Genomic DNA, 20,236 nt, shown 5'->3' on the forward strand with positions numbered 1-20,236 from the left:
CTGTTGTGGGTTACTAAAAATTTTGTGATAATGACATGTGATTGGTTGTATATCCTTAGGTTAAATTGAATGTGATGAATATAATGAGTGTGAGGAATATGATGAATAAGATCAATGAACATAATATAATGAATACGATGAAATCAATCTGTCAAATAAATTTTGATCGAACGAAATTAACTAACAAATTTACATTATTATTGGTAGTCGTTAAGTTACCGATTTTTTTAAATGAATCTTGGAAAAAAATTACATTACTCATAATCATCATATAAACAATTTTATCAAATAATTTTGATTGATAAACAAACTTACATATGGATAATGGTCGGAGTTAAACAAAGCATTGCATAACCACTTAATAAACCGAGTTTACATATAATTGATCATAACTGTCAAATGACTAATTTCGTTAAGTAAATTTGATCGAACAATTTACTGGAAAGAGTAGAGAACTTTGAAAGTTATATTTAATGTATTAGAATTTAAAATTAAAAAAGAAGTAAAGAAAAATATATTATATATTATTATAAAAGTATTAAGTGAATATATTTTGATTTAATGAGTGTTTCAACATGGGCAGTTTTATTGAAGTATTGAATTATATAGTTAAAATTTGGAAGCATGATATAATGATAGGGAATACTATATTTTGACAGATAGATGGAATAGAAAAAATGGTTTGGCAGGGGTACAAGTTGTGTACGTACACAATGAATCTGTTTTGCAGGTATCTTTGAGTAATGACTAGCTTAGCTAGTTTGATTCTCTTGACGCAGCACCCATCAACTTGCATATATCAGCTCACTGCTACCTTTGCTTCTTCTTGTCTATCCCCTTTCCTAACGCCATGTGCCATCACACGTGCTAACTGCACCAGACAACACGAATGTGCAAACTGCTTCTCTGCGACCACCATTTCCACACTTAAATATTCAAATCAAAACGTGCCTATGTGTTTTACAACATGCTCCGTTGCTATTTCTACACATATCTTCTCTCCATATCATACCATACTTTTTTATTTCAACTTTTGCACAACATCACTTCTAATAAAGAGACGACCGAGTCTTGGTTTTGTTTTACACTTTGCAAACCTGCTTTTATTAAGTTTCAACTTCACGTCTTTTACCCAAACTATATATTCTGCAATTTGATCATCCACCTCCACCCTAAGCTATCTAAGAAAAAGAAAAATAGAATAGAAATTAAACGAAAAAGTTTAATAGAAGTCACTAATAACTTTTAAACTTAATTCAATTTTATAACTTTACCTTTTTTTATGTTGGTCTGTATTTTTATTTTTATTTGAAACTTAATTTATATTTAAAATTTTAACAATATTCTTTTTTTAGAAGATTATTATGAAAGAAATTTATTAGAAAAAGGCAATATCAATATGACGTGAATTCAACCATATAAATGATAAATGACTGATACAACTTTTCATTCATAACGAATATATACTACTTTAAGACTTATATTTATATTTGAAATTTCAACATATATCTCGAGAAAAATTAAATATTAATATATTTAATAAATAATAAAATTTTCAATGACTGTGAGATAATAAATTTGTAAATTCTAATACTATATTAAAAATAACACTTAATTCAATCTTATGAATAGGAAGCGGTGACTTGTTTTAATAAGTCACATTAAATTAAATATGATAATAAAAAAAGTTTATTGAGAATAGTTATGGTAGAATGTATGCACTAATCGTATATATATTAAGAAGGTTTGAAAAAGTAGAGAAAGATGAGGTTAATTAATGAGTATGATATGTTTTGAAAGTCCTGATCATTATGGGGGTGTGATTAAAGTTTTTGAAGGATGATGATGAGGAAGTAGATTCTTAAAGTGAGACTGAGACCAAGGGATCCTAATCATCGTTCTCATCTTCTTTCTGTAAAGATTAAGCTCTGGCTTTTGACCATTGACCCAGAGGCACGTGCACCGCATCCTTCTTTTCGTTCAAAACGCAGAAACGATGATTTCGGCGACGCACGTGCACTCCCTTGTCCCGACACACACTAACATAATCATGCCTTAACTCTCACCTTTGCATTCTTTAATCTTCCTTTCCTTTTTTTAATCTGCTTTTAATACCCCTTAAATTAATCCCACGGTTAATTTTAATGTAAACCCACGTTAATCTTATCACATAAAACTCAAGTGGTACCCACCATGCACGTGACCGTGCCTAAACTGTAACTTCTATTTTAAGCTTTTTTTTAACCTCAATGCAGAACCAAGTACTAATTTATTACTCAACACCGCCATTTAACATGCATGGATTAAAATAATCTACGCTTTTCTCGATCAAACTTTTATTTACTCCTTCGGTTTATGTTTTTCTTTGTAAAACGGACATTATTTCATTGCTATAACTCACTACAGTACACTGTTACTTTCAATTTTTAATATCTCCATTTCAAACTATATCATAATTATTTTTGTATTAGTTTTCGTGGTTTAAGTCTCAGTTCACATTATTGTTTCCAAAATTTAAAACATTTGACTTTTCTGGGGTTTGTTTGTTGCAGTGTAGATACGTAGATTGGCTTCAGACTCCACTGATTGAAAAAATAAATAAAAGTTTTATGCTATTTTTTTTAAAGATAAAAATAGATGTTTTTTCAAAAAGAAAAATTATGACAATACGAGGAAACATATGGTAAATAACCATCATGGCATCAATTATAGGTCAAGTTTTAAATGGGAGAAGAGAGACTGAGGTTACGTGTAATATATGGAAAAGATTAAAGATGAGGGAGAAAGATATTGAAGGGGAGGAGTGCGATTAGCAAGTAGTTTGGGAAAGGTGTATCAACATCGAGGGGAGTGTGAATAGTTTTACTGTAAAATTCTAATGCAATGCAGCTCGGTCCAATTCAATTGGATATTAACAAACGGGCTTTAGTACTTAAAAATCATGGGGCTATTGCTTCCTGCAATTCCACAATTGCTAATTGCATCTCTCACAGTCATAGTAAAAGGCTCAAATATCCTCTACCACTGCAAATTATCACCACTTTCATCATCATCTGCAAAGGAAGAAAAAAAAGAAAATTAAAAAATGAAAAATATTGTTTCAAAAAGCTTTTACCAAAACACTTTTCATGTTTTGGAAAGCTCTTTTTATAACACATTTTACGTAGAAATGTTTCAGAAAATTCATTCTAGAAGGCTTTACATATGTTCGAAAACAATTTTTCCAAAATATATTTAATGTGTTCCATAAATTCTGTGTTGAAAATTTTGTTCAGAAAATTTAGGAAAACTTGTTAAAAAAGTTTCCAAAACATGTACTTTTAAAGTCAGGGAAGGTATAATGATCATTTTAAAATTTTGAGGTGGTGAGCAAAGAAATTGTAAGGGTGCAGAAAATTAAAGCCAAATCATGGGCTGTCAATTACAAGTTGGGCATTTCTTCCTACATCTTTATGATTTTAATCTGCAGTCCCATAGATGGTCAAATAATCAATTTGCCATGAAATATAAAATTTAGGCTTATTGTGAATAAATTCTGGATTATACATTTTGAATATATATATATATATATATTTTATTCAGCTACCACTACCAATACCAAACCCTTCATAAATATATACAAACACTCTTAACACAATACACTCAAATAATGAAGGCCAAATTTGAAAATTTGAAAATTTATGAGGGTATAAACTGAAATTATGGGGTGCAGGAAGAAATGTCCTAAATAACAGATAAATAACCCTCTTATCATAGACCAAACACTGGACTTTAGTTGTTAACTTGTTACGTGATAAAAAAAGATGTTTTTTTTTTCCACACAGAGCTTTTAGATCAACTATGCTAACAAATTGAATAATATAACTCCATTCTGAGGGTGAACATTTAAAATTAATTTATTATAAAAAAAATTAATTTTTTTATAGTATTTCACAAAACCAAAAGTAAATAAAAATAAGAATGGACGAATTATTAAATAAGAGAGCAGTTTAGATTTTGGGGCACGCTTTTCTACATATGCCGCCTAGAAAGCGTGTCTACGTCACCGTATTGCATAGCTTATGCAAGTGATCATTTTGAAGATGCTTTATACTAAGAAATGAAAAGGATATTTTTTTTTGTTATTATTTAAGAGTTATTTAATATAAATAAAACGAAAAAAAGAAACAGAGAGAAATGAAATAAGTTATTTAAATACTATACTATATACATAATAATCCGTATGAGTAATTAAAACAATAAAAATAAACCTGAATATCTTCAACAAATTTGATTCAAGTTTTATGGGTAATAAAATTTGTTTAAAAAAATTAGTTGTTACTATAACCCAAAATAGTTTCATATTAATTAAAACAGAAAATATTCCAAATGTGTAGTGATTAATGATATCAATAAAAATAATTAAAATCGGATTATATAACCTGTATAAAAGTATATACTGTAATGAGAAAAAAAAAAGTGAATAATAGGTAGATATGGTAGAAGAGTAGGAACTACGAATGAAAATGAAAATGGCTAAGAAGATGATGCGTAACTACGACCCCAGCACGCTTTGGCAATCATCACACGCCATACACAAAAGTCCAAACTTGGACCTCACCTTCGACCCTTCCCTTGGAAATCCCGATTAAAGCACTAATACAATAGTCTTTAAATCAAACACTTGTGAAACTACCAAAAAAAGCTTTGAAAATCATCATATACCACCCTTTTTTACTCCCTCTTTTACAATGTTAAAGTCTCTTTCATACGTGTGTACTGTGACATGAGTTTCACTGGAATTACTCTTCCTGCTTGTAGCCGATAGGGAGTTGGAGTTTTGAAGCTTGGAACAATCAAATGGATGCAATCCAAACAGAGAAAGTTTATGTTGCTGTTGGTAATGATGCACAAGATGGATTTAAGGCTTTGAATTGGGCTCTAAAGAAATGGAATTCTCATCCAATTTCCGTTGTTATTCTCCATGTCACACACAATACTCCCATGGATTATGTCTATACACCATGTAAGTTGGACTTGTGTATCGGCTTTAATTTCATCCTCCGCACTCAAATTCAATTGGGTTTAGCTTAGTTTTGAGATTCTTTTGCAGTTGGGAAACTTCCAGCAAGATCTGTGAGTGAGGAGAAACTACAAATTCTCAGGAAAGATGAGCAAGAGAAAATCAACAAGCTGTTTGCCAAGTATGTTGCTTTCTGTGGCAAGGTGTGTACATTCGAAACGAAATTATAGTTGTTAAGTCCAATTACTCAGATCATACGAAAAGAAATTTTGTATATTGCAGGTGCCAGCAGAGATTCTTCAAGTTGAGAAATCTGATGAACCAATGCAAAAACGAGTCATAGACTTGATCTTTGGTTTAGGAATAACCAAATTGGTCATGGGATTTTCATTCATGAAGCCCTCCGTGTGTGTAACTTGCTTGCTTTTCTTATCAAAGAATTTCGTTTTGTGAGTAATGCTAAATTGACTTGTTTTTCTTTGCTATGTGTTCGGTCTCTTGATTAGGAAATCTAAAGGTGCTATTAGTGGATTGTTCTATGTTCATCAGCACAAGCCTTCCTTCTGCGAGCTGTTCATTATTTGTGGGGGGAAGCAAATTTTCCTGAGAGGAAAAAATGATGAGAAAATCATGGAGGATNTATTATTTATTCTCTTTTGATAATTATTATTTATATTTTGCTTAAATTTAAATGCAAATTATACTTTAAATTAGGTAAAACCTATTTTGCTAGCAAACTGCAATATTTGAAAAAAAGAAATGCTTATCGTCATCTTTTGACTTCAAACTTTTCTAAATGAATACCGTGCTCAAACTTTTATTAAATTTATGACTTGGTTTTATCAAGGCTTTGAAATCCCAAAAAGTGCTCTATTTCCTGAAGTTTTACACAACCCTGGTTGTTGTGCTTGTAATTTTCAATTTAGTTATTGTATTTTGTTAAATATGATTGACACAATACACTCTGATGCTTAAGTCATAATTTTTTTTTCTCTGTAAATCTTTTATAATTCAACAATGGTTCAAAGTAAAATTTATCTCAATAGTGACAATTGCGCCTTAACTTTGTTACTTAATCCAGCAGTCATGAGATGTTTTCCTAACCTATTAATTGCTCAGTTCTTTTCAACTATCTCATCACTTACCGGATCGGTGATCTAAGTCCATAGTAACATTTTACATAAAAAAACCATTCTCAAAATTCAACCACTTTTCTTTTGAACCATTACAAGATAACAAAAATCAAGGTTCATCGGTAACCAAATGTGACAGTAGTATTTAGCGAACTTTGCGTGGACAAAGGTTTAGATTTTTGAAATTTTAAGTATATTTTCTTTTCATTTTTTTTTTCCTTTCCGAAAAGTAGACAAAAAATCCTCTTCCTCTTTGATGAAGGAAAAATCAAGGAACAATACTGGAACATGACAACTTTAAAGTAAGTTTTGTCACACTGATTTCAAGAATTTTTATGATTTTTGTTCAACTACTATATAATACATTTATGAAACTGGGCAAACAATTATTTGTCTCTGCATAAAAGAATTAATGTAAAAAGTTATTTGCTAATGTTAACAGTGCTCGGCTTTTGTGCCGAAAATTTCAACAAAAATATTTGGTTCAATTTCATTAAATTAAGGAAGTTGTATTTTGTTTTTTCCGCCTATGGATGTTTTTTTGGTGGTAATAACAGTTAAAAAGTATATAAAAATAGTCAGTGTTAAGAGGAAAGAAAAAATTCTAAGTGTTTCAGAGTTGAAAACGTATATTGTATATATAGAACTTAAGAAGATATGAAAGATTGAAAATAATGCAATCTAAAATAGGAGAGTTGGTACAGCTAAAAGGGATTATGAACACAAAATTTAAAAGAGAATTCACTTAGAGTTTCTCTCAAACACTAGTTCCCTTAAATACAAATTCAAGGTTAGTTGCTGAAATTCCAGCTTATATATATATATATATATATATATATATATATATATATATATATATATATATACTTTGTTTTGTTTGAGAAAGTATAAGAGAACCATAAAAAAAATGTTTACCCCAATGCCTAAAAAATATTCAAGATCACCAAGTTATTTGAGAGCAAAAACAACATGTAATTTTTTGTTAAATGCATCATATGGATTAAACAAAGTAAAAGTGTGAACAATAGGTGGTTCTTGTGAGTACCAGTGGAAGAATCAACCACAAAGTTATTACTATTAAGAATATATTTGGTTTATATTATTTTTACCTTTATAATTACTATTTTCCCCCTTATATAATCTTGTTTATTTTCTCAAAATTACTTGCATATTTAATATTATATTACAAACAAGTTATTATTTATAAATAATCACCTTATCACTAACTATTAAATTAATAAAATTAAGAAAGTTGAGAGACTTCATCGTACTTTAAATCTTAATCATACAAAAAAATCAATCAATTGTCATAACCTATACAATAGCGAGTTTGCTAAGTAAAATACATTTCTGAGATCTGAAATCTAAATTTTGAATTTTGAATAAATTATTCATATTATAAAAGGCAACACATTAATGGTTGCTAGTGTAATATTTGTTAGCAAGAAATATAGCAAACATTTATCTCAAATGGATATATAATAATTTATATGGTTAGCTTTTTCGTTAACCCTTCAATTTACACATACATGAGTACAATTAAGTGTGTGTTAGGAAGTTGAAAAAAAATTAAGTTTAGTTGAACTTAACTTTTTTAACTTATGTTTAGTAAAAAGTAAGTTGATTATAACTTGATTTATATTTATTTTAAAAAGTACTTTTGTTCAAATGATAGTTGTTTGGATAATATTAATGAAAAGTAATTTCGTATGTATAATTACTTAAATGTATATGAATTTACAATAATATTATAATTTGAATTGATGATTTTTTTTATTTATTTTGTAGTTTGATATTGATATTATTAGTGAACCTTACTTTTACCATTTTATTTGTTATTAAAAGATTAAATGAAAACAAATATGTAATTGAATTAAGAACAATTGAATACATAAGAAAATAATACAACAATTGATTGTATTGGAGGAAAATGAAATACATATAACCTATAACTAAAATACTAAAAAATAAATATAAGATAAGAAAACATAATATCAAAATTAATGTAAGTTACATATGACTTGTAATTTAATTTTAATTTAGTCTCAAACAAGATCCATTTCCATTGAAGAGGTAATCGTTAAAGGTAATGATTATTCTTCATTGATATGATTATCATTCTCATGCTCATCTATATTTTCATCTGTAATGCTTAAATTCAAAATCAGTTTCAAATTTTCTCCTAATAAAGTTGTGTTATTTAATGTTGAATTGACTATTTAAACTGTTTCAAATTTGAATTTTGATATATAACGTAAAATTTGCAAGCCTATTTTTCCACACTCCAAATGTCATTTCTGTTGTGTATTTTAAACTTGAATGATAGTAATCGAATACTTCATTGATTTTCAAATTTAGATGACTGCCTAAAATCAGAAAGGTGGTATCGTTCACATTTATATGAACCAACATATCCTATCGGTGTTGGATAACCTGAATCCATCAAGTAATATTTGCATAATAAAGAATAAAATTATTGAAATGTAAATTGTAAATATAAATAAGTAATAATTATAAGAAACATATACCTGAAGATGGATATCGGAAATTCATGGTTGGAGTTGTGATGATATTCTCAAATACTCGCACATCATGAGCGGTGTCTTTTCATCTCCAGTAATGTAAATATAAAGCACATGTCCCAATCACAAACTGCCATCGCATTTTGTGTTGGATATCATTTTCTTCCAATAAATTTAGGTTGTTCACTAGGACTAACTACACATAGGATATGAATATGAGTATCATTAATGGCTCCTATAGCATTTTTAAAAAATGGCCAATAAATATCGTCAATCCTTTTTGTTTCGTATGTGTAGGGCTGTGGGGTTCCAAGTCTTCCAAGTCCTCCCGTAGTCTTGTCTCCTTGGCGGATCCTCTCCTGGCGCTCTGGTTCTCCTCTTGATCCGGAGGGGTGGAGACCTACAAAAGATTCTCCAATGCCAAAGTCAGTTTCAGAGCAGTGGCTATTTTCAGTAGTAGCAATAAATGTGCATTCAATGTAACCTATCTACCACTCACCGTGGACCTGTATTTATAGTTTTCGCTATGGGCTTGGGATTAGTGAAAAGTTAATCACGGCCCAAAACGGCCCGATAGCTTCTAATTTCTACTTACCTTTAAACCAGGCTACTTTTCCTTAAGTCATGTTGATTAGTGTTTTGGCGGGCGTGGACGTCCGCCCATGTGAAATGGGCGTCTGCCTTGCGCGCACGGAGATCCGCCCATGTGGGTCCGCCCATGCGGGCTCTTTGGTACGGCGTCCGGTTTCGCTTGGCCGTGTCCGCGAAGGTCCGCCCATGCGGGATCCGCCCATGTGGGCGCTTCCGTACGGCGTCCGGTTTTGCTCGTCGTATCCGCCCATATGATATGGGCGTCCGCCTCGTCCGCATGGAGATCCGCCCAATTAGCTTGGGCGTCCGCCCACATGGATCCTTCCGTACGGCGTTCGGCCCTTGCAGATACACAAGCCCCCCAAGTCCTAGTGCACGTAGTGAACGTAGGACTTTAGGTCACCTAACGGACAAGATTTCATGCCGTGGCTGTTGTGCCGGGCTGCTCTGTGATGGTAAGATTCCTTGTGAGTTCTTCAAAGTTTTTCTTATAAAGAGGCTCGGCCCGGTTGGTAGGTGTTCCTCCCTGCTACATGAGGGTTAGGAGAGTTTATACCGGGTCTAGGTTCAATCTTGGGCCGGCTCTTCAACGCATGAGCCTCCGGCGTGCCTTTTACGATTGCGTGCAGGCATTGTCGTAAGTACGGCGCCTGGCACTTCGGCGCCCCTCGTACGGCGCCCGGCATTTCGGGCGTTTCGGCGCCCCTCGTACGGCGCTCGGCATTTCGGGCGTCTCGATATTTCGGGCGTCCTTCGTACGGCGCCTGGCACTTCGGCGCCCCTCGTACGGCGCCCGACACTCTCTGGTACACAAGCCCCCCAAGTCCTAGTACACGTAGTGAACGTAGGATTTCGAATACGGCGCGTGGGGGTCGGGAACCCGTAATTGGGCTTTATCCAGTGGGCTTTTTGAATTCGAATTTTAGGCGGGAAAACACGTGGCGCGTCCCCATTGAATGGAGCTGAAGCGTCGCCAAATCTGGAGCGTTGGTTGTACCTAATCTAAACGGCCGAGATGCATCTGACGGTTACTAATTTTTCCCTATAAATAGTGTGTTTAAACGGGGTCATTTTCACTTATCTTCTTTACTCAGGAGTTCGAGATTCTTTTTCCCTCAGGTAATAAATGGCATCTATGTCCATTGAGTCAGGTTCTGGGTCGTCGGGCGGAGTCCGGGAGGGGTCGGCGCAGGGCGACAGCGGCGATTCTCTAAGTTCGGCTTCTTCTCGTTTTTTGGAGGAGGCGGTTGGGTCTTCCGGAGGGGACCCTGGGTCACCGGTCTCGATGAACGACCGGATATTTAATGGTGTGCCTCTGTTCTTGTTAAAAGGCGGTATTCGCATAGTCGGGTCACCCTTCGAGCCGGATGGTGAAGGGACGGTGATATCGGAGTTGGCTCCCGTCGTTCCCAGCCGATATGCTTCTTGCTATGCTTACAGCAAGGATTTGGAATGGCGGATCCGCCATACCCATATCGTACGGGATATGGAGGATTCGAGGTTAATTCGTGCCGGGGTGACTTTGTTGAACGAGAGGGTCTTTCATGATGGGCGGTCTAGTCCTTATGATTTCTTCTTCATGTACGTGACCTTCTTCACCCATCTTTTCGTCCGGGTGCCCTTTACTAATTTTCAAACGGCCGTTCTTCGGGAAGCTAATGTGGCTCCGACGCAGCTGCATCCCAATTCGTGGGCGGCTGTACAGGCGTTTGTGGCGATGTGTTCAGCAGTGGGTGTCACTCCTACCATCCCAGTTTTCTTTCACTATTTCGAGGTCCGCCCTTCTTCTTCTGGCGGTTGGGTATCCTTTAACTCGGTGCGGGACAGGACCCTATTCCGCCCCTTCTCCGATTCCTTTAAAAATTTCAAGCAACATTATTTTAAAATAATCGTTGACAAGGACGGCCTCCGTGAATTTTCTGATGGTGAAGGGAGGCCGCTGTTCCCATTCTATTGGACGAGGGACCCTCGACGAATACGGGCGACTTCAATCGGGGATTTGACAGCACCCGACCGAGAGGCCGTGCGCACCATTAACACCCTCCCTCGCCGGATCTCCGCCCGCCACCTGGTTGAATGCCTTAGTCTTGAGGATTGTGGACCAAAGGCGTTCGGTATGGTCTTGTCACATTAGGTGTGCTCGTTTTTCGCATACTGACGTTAATTTTTCTGAATTTCTTTGTTTTTTGCAGAACTAATGACTACTCCGGGCCCCCGCAAATCCAACTTCCTGACCGTGAGGAAGAAGTCCGGTGCCAGCTCGTCGACGGCCCGGCCAACCGGCGCTCCCTCAGTGCCGCGCCCTCCCCCTGCCGGCGCGCCGACTGGAAGGGTCCCCCCCACTGGTAAGGCCGGGGGTCCAGCCGTGAAGATTAGAATCCGGGAGCATCAACCGGAGATGGCGGCCGTCCAAGGAGGTCCAACGTCTGGGGCGGCCATGACTTCCGCGGATCCTACTCGAAAGAGAAAAGATCCTACTGCTGAGGGACGCCAAGACAAAGAGGGCTCTTCGTCTCGGTCAGCTTCCAAGAAAGCCCGTAAGGACAAGGGCAAAGAGAAAGAGCGGGAGAGGGTATTGGCCGTCCCCATTCCCGGCGGTGTTTTCAGCCCGGAGTTCAGCATGAGCGACCGGGCAAAATTCCATATGAGCTCCTCTCAGCGGGCGCTTATTGAACCGTTGTCCGAGCTGGAGCTAACCAACGCCATGCTAGAGATGTCTACCCGGACATCCGCTCTGGCCTGGTATCTAAGAAAGTTTGCTGACCGCCCTGGCGTGGCGGAGGTCCGGGCCGAGCTCGACAAGGAGAAGAAGAACGCAGCCTCCCTTCAGTTGACTTTGGAGCAGATGGTCCTTAACCAGGATGAATATGATAAGAAGATCGAGCAGTTAGAAGCCGATCTTGAGGAGGCCAAGAGGGAGGCCGCCGAAAGTTTGGCAACCGCCCAGGCCGAACAGGAGCGCTTGGCGGAGGAGGGTCGCCAGCTGAAGGCGGAAGTAGCCCGCCTAAAACAGGTCGAAACGGATCATGCCAGGACCAACGAGGAGCTCACTCTTGAAGTTACTAAGGCCAAGGAGCAGGTTGCCGAGTTGGAGTCGACCATTATGTTTGAACATGAGGAAGGGTTCAACAAAGCCCTTCGTCAGGTAACTCTGCTGGCGGGCATCCAGGATCCGTTTTCTTTGGGCGTGGATATAGAGAAGGACGTTTTCGACGGCGTCCTTATGGATTTGAATGCGGTTGAAGACGACGGGCCAACCGTAGAGGCGGCATCCGGGAAAAACGTTTAGAATTCTTTTTCTTTTAATTTTTTGGTGTATGTCGTGACCATCCGCCCAACATCTCGGATTGTCCAGAAGTTGGCCGGGCGGTCCTTTTGTAAATCGGCGCGTTTCAGCGTCCCTGATTAATACACAGTTGGTTTTTCCTGTTTCGTATATTTTGTGCGCCTTTTATTCCTACAAAGGACTTGCTTTAATACCAGTCCGGCCGGGGGGAATGACGCCTCCTTTTCCCGGGCGGGTGTCGACGCTTAACTTTTAGATGTTTAACTTTCGCTTCATGGCCCACCCAATCAAGCTGAGTCGTTCTCTTGGGGTTCGCCTCGTCGCCCAACCAAGTTGAGAGTCGTTCTCTTTGGAACGCTCGTTCGCCAGCTTGGGTTTGGTAGGGCGGACGTCTCTTCGCTTCGTCGCCCAACCAAGCTGAGAGTCGTTCTCTTTGGAACGCTCGTTCGCCAGCTTGGGTTTGGTAGGGCGGACGTCTCTTCGCTTCGTCGCCCAACCAAGCTGAGAGTCGTTCTCTTTGGAACGCTCGTTCGCCAGCTCGGGTTTGGTAGGGCGGACGTCTCTTCGCTTCGTCGCCCCACCAAGCTGAGAGTCGTTCTCTTTGGAACGCTCGTTCGCCAGCTTGGGTTTGGTAGGGCGGACGTCTCTTCGCTTCGTCGCCCAACCAAGCTGAGAGTCGTTCTCTTTGGAACGCTCGTTCGCCAGCTTGGGTTTGGTAGGGCGGACGTCTCTTCGCTTCGTCGCCCAACCAAGCTGAGAGTCGTTCTCTTTGGAACGCTCGTTCGCCAGCTTGGGTTTGGTAGGGCGGACGTCTCTTCGCTTCGTCGCCCAACCAAGCTGAGAGTCGTTCTCTTTGGAACGCTCGTTCGCCAGCTTGGGTTTGGTAGGGCGAACGTCTCTTCGCTTCGTCGCCCAACCAAGCTGAGAGTCGTTCTCTTTGGAACGCTCGTTCGCCAGCTTGGGTTTGGTAGGGCGGACGTCTCCAAGCTGAGAGTCGTTCTCTTTGGAACGCTCGTTCTGAATTAGATGTCTACAAAACAAAGTGAGTTTCATAGGAGAGAATAGAACTTGATTCATTAACCATGGGGGTACATTACATCAAGCCGTGGAGGTTAACTGAAATAAAACTTTAGATGCGTGGCGTTCCAAGTGTTAGGGATGGGACGTCCGTCCATGCGCTCCAGCCTATACGCTCCGTTTCCCAGGGCCTCCATTACTCGGAACGGCCCTTCCCACTTGGCGGCCAGCTTTCCATGAGTTGGGTTTCGGCGGGCGTCTCCCGCTTTTCTCCATACTAGGTCCCCCTCCTGGAAGCTTCTTGGTCGGACCTTGGAGTTGTATTTTCTTTCCACCATGCGCTTGCATGCTTCGGCCCTCAGCGCCGCTCGATCACGCCGTTCGTCCAGGGAGTCCAACTCGATTCTCAACTCTTGGTCGTTGAGGTTCAGGTCCTCGACTTCTCGCCTCAAGGACGGTTCGCCCAGCTCAACCGGCAACATAGCATCAGTACCATAAGTTAAGTTGAAAGGGGTTTCGCCTGTGGTTCCATGAGGTGTGCATCTATAGGCCCATAGGACCTCGGGCAGTTCGTCCACCCATGCTCCCTTCCTTTCTCCCAAACGCCGCTTGAGTTCCGAAACTATGGTCTTGTTCATTGCTTCGGCTTGACCGTTCGTCTGGGGATGCTCCACGGAGCTGGTAATGTGCTTGATTCCCAATCCTCTGAAGAATTCGGCGAGTTTTTTATCTATAAACTGCCGGCCGTTGTCTGTGATGATGGATCGGGGGAGGCCGAAGCGACATATCAACTTCCAACAGAATTTCTGGACCTGGGCGGCCGTGATGGTCGCCAAGGGCTCGGCCTCTACCCACTTGGTGAAGTAATCCACCGCCACCAAGAGGAACTTCCTCTGCGCTTGCCCTACTGGGAATGGTCCTACGATGTCCATTCCCCATTGGGCGAATGGCCATGGGGAGGATATTGAACGTAGGGCATGTGGCGGAAGATGGGTGTTGTTGGAATGTTCCTGACAGCGAACGCAGCGCTGGACGAACGCTTTTGTGTCCGCCTCCATGGTAGGCCAATAATACCCGGCTCTCAGTAACCGGGCTTTTAACGTTCTCCAGCCTGTGTGGAAACCACAAACGCCGTTGTGTAGCTCGTCCATGACATAGCATGCCTCTTCGTTCCCCAAGCACTTAAGGAGGGGGGAGGAGAATCCTCTTCGGTATAAGTCATCCCCCACAATAAGGTAACGGGCGATTTTCTTGGCTTCGCCCGGACCTACCGCCCGCCCCTCGTCCTGGCGGGTCATGATCTCCCTGATTTCTGCACGCCAGTCCTGCCTTCCATCGGATACCGCCGAGCATTCTACCGAAGGCTGAAGTAGAACCTGCCGCACGACAGTAGTCAACTGTCCCTTTTCCTTTCCCGAACTGAGTTTAGACAGTACGTCCGCCCTCGTGTTTTGCTCTCTGGGAATGTGCTGTATGTCAACCTTGTCGAACGCCCTTGCGAGTTCCGCCGCTCGTTGGTAGTATCGTAAAAGGCGCTCCTCTCTGACTTGGAAGTTGCCGTTCATTTGGCCTACCACCAACTCAGAGTCCGTCCGGCAGGTTATCCTCCGCGCCCCCATGTCTTTTGCCAACTCGAGGCCGGCTATGAGGGCCTCATACTCGGCCTGGTTGTTGGATACTTTGAATTTGAATATCAAGGAATGCTCCAGTAAGAATCCGTTGGGGCCCTCAAGAACGATGCCGGCCCCGCTTATCGAACGCCCGGACGCTCCGTCCACGTACAGATTCCAGTCTTCTAGGCCGGATGGGGGTAATTCGGCCGCGAAATCTGCCAAATGTTGGCCTTTAACCGATCCCCTTGGTTCATAGCGCAAGCCGAACTCTGAGAGCTCTACTGCCCATGCCACCATCCGTCCAGCTAGGTCCGGCTTTCTGAGGATTTTGGAGATTGGGAAGTCCGTCCGGACTATCACTTGATAACTTTGAAAGTAAGGGCGAAGCCTTCGGGATGCGTGCAATAAAGCCAAGGCCACCTTCTCTACCCGCTGATACCGGGTTTCTGCATCTAGGAGCGTTCGACTCACGAAGTAAATTAATCTCGCTTGAGGCCGTTCTTGCATCAATACGGCGCTGACGGCCGTTTCAGATACTCCCAAGAAGATATGCAAATCCCCATCCGGAACCGGGCGGTTCATGACCGGTGGGTTACTTAGGATGGCTTTGACGTCTTGGAACGCTCGCTCGCATTCGTCGTCCCATGACGGGCCGGCCCCTTTCTTCAGCTTACGCAGGACCGGCCTCATCCGCTCTGCTAGCTTGGGGATAAATCGGGACAAGGCAGTGAGGCGTCCGACCAGTCTCTGGACTTCCTTAAGGGTGGCCGGACTCTGCATTTTCAGTACCGCGTCACACTTGTCTGGGTTAGCCTCAATCCCCCTTGATGTCAGCATAAAACCCAAGAACTTTCCGGCGGCTACCCCGAACGTGCACTTTGCGGGGTTTAAGCGCATGCCGAATTTCCTTACTTGGCGAAAAACCTCCTCAAGGTCTTGGATGTGTCCCTCTCCATCTGCCGATCGGACCACCATGTCGTCCACATATACGTCCATGCACCGGCCTATCTGGTCCCGGAAGATTCGATCCATTAGGCGCTGGTATGTCGCCCCCGCATTCTTCAGACCGAACGGCATAACCTCATAGCAGAAGTTAGCCTTCTCTGTGATGAATGCTGTCTTCTCGATGTCTGGTCCGTACATGGGTATCTGATTATACCCGGAATATGCATCCAGGAAACTCAGCACTCGGTGTCCGGAGGCGCCGTCCACCAGGGCGTCTATGCTGGGTAGGGGGTGCGAATCCTTTGGGCAGGCCTTGTTCAGATCCGTGTAGTCTGTACACATGCGCCACTTCCCGCTAGCCTTCTTCACCATGACCACGTTAGCTAGCCATGTGGTGTAGGTGACAGCCCGGACGAAACCGGCTCTCTTCAACTTCTCTACCTCCTCTTCGACCGCCTTGCGCTTCTCCTCACCCATTCTTCGTTTTTTCTGGGCTATAGGTCGTGCATTCTGGAAAAGCGAGAGCTTGTGGCACATCACCGCCGGATGAATGCCTGGCATATCCGCTGCCGTCCACGCAAATAGATCACGGTTCCTCCACAAGAGTGCTCTCAACTCCTTTTCCATTTCGGGGTTCAGCTCCCTGGCGATGAGAGTGGTTTGGGCAGGTTCCTTTCCTATCAGGATAGGTTGGGTTTCTCCCATCGGTTCCAGCCGGTCCTCGGTATTCGTCCTAGGATCAAGGTCGGCCATGGCCACCTCCGAGCCGGCCGCCCGCCTTTTTCCGGGACGGACGTGCAACTTCAACCCTGCCGCGTAACATTCTCGCGCCGTCTTCTGGTCCGCCCGGACTGTACAAATAGTTCCCTTCTCGGAGGGGTATTTCATTGTGAGGTGGGGGGTAGAGACGATCGCTCCAAAAGCGTTTAAGCACGGCCTTCCGAGCAGCACGTTATATGAGGTGCTCGCCTCTACCAGCAGATACCGGACCCTCTTCTCCTCGCTAGATCGTCCGGTACCCAACCTCGTCCTCAACTCCACATATCCCCTTGTGTCAACTCTTTCTCCTGCAAACCCTACTATCTGCCCATCGTAGGGGACAATCAGATCTTCGGAGATATCCATTTGCAGGAAGGTCTTCCAATAAAGGATGTTGACCGAACTTCCTTGGTCAACCAGAACTTTGCTTATCCCATACCGTGCTATCTCCGCCGTTATGACCATTGGGTCGTCCTGGTCGGGATCAGGGGCGTGAAAGTCCTCGTCCGAGAAGGTAATGGGCGGCATGGAGCGACGCGGCTTGTCAACCAGATGGACGGATTGGAGGGCCCGAACGTGGCGTTTACGGGCGGAAGAAGATGATCCTCCTCCCGCGAATCCCCCGGAAATGGTGTTAATGTGTCCTCTCAAGGGGCGTTCCCGGCTGCGGCTTCGACTTCGGCTCGGGCGCCTTTGGGAGCGGGGTCGTTCCGCTCGGGGATCCCGCGGCTTATCCTTTCGGTAGGCCGGTCTCTGGGCGGGCCGTTCGGTTGACTGCGACGGGCGCTCGTCTCGGACGTACTTCTTAAGTTTTCCCGCCCGGACGAGTTCTTCTATTTTGTCCTTGAGGGTCCGGCATTCTTCAGTGCTGTGACCCATGTTTTTGTGGTAGGAGCAATGTTTGCTCCGGTCAGCGCCCTTCAAAGTTGGGAGTCCCTCATGCTCCACTATCAGTTCTGCACTTAGGGCCTCTCGGAGAATTTTCTCCCTTGAGGCGTTCAAGGGCGTATATTGTTGGAAGCGAGGTCCTTTCTTCTGCTCCCGGGGCCTAAGGCCGAACGTTTTTCCCGTAGAATTGGCGGGCTTATTACCGTCCGTCCTCTCTCCCCTGGCTTCTTGATTTTCTTTTTTATAGGAGAGCTTCATCTCCTCCACCCTTATTTCATCAGCTGCTCTTTCCCTCAACTCCTCCATTGTTTTGGGTGCTCGCCTGCAGACACTATCTTTGAACGGCCCCGGCTTAAGAGCCGGCAGGATGTAGTGAAGGGCGAGCTCCGGCGTCAGGCTTTTCACTCGCCGGACGGTCTTCTGATACCTGTCCATGAACGTCCGCAAGGTCTCGTCCTTCTCCTGCTTGAGGGTCATTAATTCGAATACGGTCAGATCTTGAGTGCTGCTGGCCGCAAATTGTTTGACGAACAGCTGTTTCAATCCGGCAAAATTTTCTATTGAATTAGGGGGGAGGGTGTTGAACCATTCTAGTGCCTCATCTTCCAACGAGAGTGAGAATGCTCGGCACCAAATGGCGTCATTGCCTGTTCGGAACGCCATCGCGTTTGAGAATGTCTGGATGTGGGACGCGGGGTCCGTCGTTCCGTTATACATTTTGAACTGCGGAGCCATGAATTGCTCCGAGATTTGGACATTCATTATGTTCTGGGTAAATGGGAGTAATAGGGTGGATGAAGGCTCCGGCTTGATAACCATCCGCCCGTCTTCGGCAGCGCTTTCCGCGTGCACCGACTTAGCCTTGCTTTCCGCTGCCTCCGATCCGGAAGGCCTCCAAGTCCTATCGCTCTCGGTACCCGGGGGCGGGCGTTCTCCTTCCACCCCCTTTCCTTTATCCTTCGTTCGTTCTTCCCCGTTCATCCGCCCGATCTCCCGAGCTATCCGGGCTTCGCAGTCGGCCTTCACGGCCGCCATCTCTTCTTCATGACGTCGCTGCATCTCGTCCATTTTTTGCTGTAGCACGCGCATCATCTCAGCGGGATCGTCTAAGCTCATATTTCTCGTGGTCACCATTGGGTTTTTTAAATCACACGGCCCCACGGTGGGCGCCAAATGTTTCGTATGTGTAGGGCTGTGGGGTTCCAAGTCTTCCAAGTCCTCCCGTAGTCTTGTCTCCTTGGCGGATCCTCTCCTGGCGCTCTGGTTCTCCTCTTGATCCGGAGGGGTGGAGACCTACAAAAGATTCTCCAATGCCAAAGTCAGTTTCAGAGCAGTGGCTATTTTCAGTAGTAGCAATAAATGTGCATTCAATGTAACCTATCTACCACTCACCGTGGACCTGTATTTATAGTTTTCGCTATGGGCTTGGGATTAGTGAAAAGTTAATCACGGCCCAAAACGGCCCGATAGCTTCTAATTTCTACTTACCTTTAAACCAGGCTACTTTTCCTTAAGTCATGTTGATTAGTGTTTTGGCGGGCGTGGACGTCCGCCCATGTGAAATGGGCGTCTGCCTCGCGCGCACGGAGATCCGCCCATGTGGGTCCGCCCATGCGGGCTCTTTGGTACGGCGTCCGGTTTCGCTTGGCCGTGTCCGCGAAGGTCCGCCCATGCGGGATCCGCCCATGTGGGCGCTTCCGTACGGCGTCCGGTTTTGCTCGTCGTATCCGCCCATATGATATGGGCGTCCGCCTCGTCCGCATGGAGATCCGCCCAATTAGCTTGGGCGTCCGCCCACATGGATCCTTCCGTACGGCGTTCGGCCCTTGCAGATACACAAGCCCCCCAAGTCCTAGTGCACGTAGTGAACGTAGGACTTTAGGTCACCTAACGGACAAGATTTCATGCCGTGGCTGTTGTGCCGGGCTGCTCTGTGATGGTAAGATTCCTTGTGAGTTCTTCAAAGTTTTTCTTATAAAGAGGCTCGGCCCGGTTGGTAGGTGTTCCTCCCTGCTACATGAGGGTTAGGAGAGTTTATACCGGGTCTAGGTTCAATCTTGGGCCGGCTCTTCAACGCATGAGCCTCCGGCGTGCCTTTTACGATTGCGTGCAGGCATTGTCGTAAGTACGGCGCCTGGCACTTCGGCGCCCCTCGTACGGCGCCCGGCATTTCGGGCGTTTCGGCGCCCCTCGTACGGCGCTCGGCATTTCGGGCGTCTCGATATTTCGGGCGTCCTTCGTACGGCGCCTGGCACTTCGGCGCCCCTCGTACGGCGCCCGACACTCTCTGGTACACTTTTGAATTTTTGTATGAAAATGACGAAACCTATAATCTTGTTACTTGACGTATTCAAAGGTACCTTGCGGGAAGGTCTACTTGTTGTCTCTCCTGAGTATTGAAATCTTTCTTGTATCAACCTATTGCCAACTCCATCACCAATCATATTTAAGAACATTGTTACCATTCCTTGACCCCTATT

General features: G+C 43.2%; 2 protein-coding genes across 2 annotated transcripts; one reads left to right on the forward strand and one right to left on the reverse strand.

Moving 5' to 3' along the window:
* The first annotated feature begins 4,686 nt into the window (after window positions 1-4,686).
* LOC148196364 (putative U-box domain-containing protein 50) lies at window positions 4,687-5,662 on the forward strand. The gene is made up of 4 exons (XM_088095373.1): window positions 4,687-5,005; window positions 5,093-5,205; window positions 5,285-5,409; window positions 5,509-5,662. Exons 1-4 carry the CDS (start codon window positions 4,840-4,842, stop codon window positions 5,660-5,662), a joined length of 558 nt encoding a protein of 185 aa, XP_087951499.1. The 5' UTR covers window positions 4,687-4,839.
* A 7,984-nt stretch (window positions 5,663-13,646) lies between these two features.
* LOC148196365 (uncharacterized) lies at window positions 13,647-19,369 on the reverse strand. The gene is made up of 2 exons (XM_088095374.1): window positions 19,253-19,369; window positions 13,647-19,049 (listed from the first exon to the last, which is right to left on the reverse strand). The coding sequence occupies exons 1-2, from the start codon at window positions 19,367-19,369 to the stop codon at window positions 13,647-13,649; spliced, it is 5,520 nt and encodes a 1,839-aa protein (XP_087951500.1).
* Between the last annotated feature and the right edge of the window lie 867 nt (window positions 19,370-20,236).

The sequence above is a fragment of the Vigna umbellata genome, chromosome 7 (genome assembly GCF_029865625.1).
Source record: "Vigna umbellata cultivar VRB3 chromosome 7, Vumbellata_1.0, whole genome shotgun sequence".
NCBI lineage: Eukaryota > Viridiplantae > Streptophyta > Magnoliopsida > Fabales > Fabaceae > Vigna > Vigna umbellata.

Coding starts and splice junctions, on each gene's coding strand:
- LOC148196365 (XM_088095374.1), bottom strand. CDS start 19,369: ATGGGCGGACCCACATGGGCGGATCTCCGTGCGCGCGAGGCAGACGCC. Junction 19,050..19,252: donor ACTTAAGGAAAAGTAGCCTG/GTTTAAAGGTAA, acceptor AATCTTTTGTAG/GTCTCCACCCCTCCGGATCA.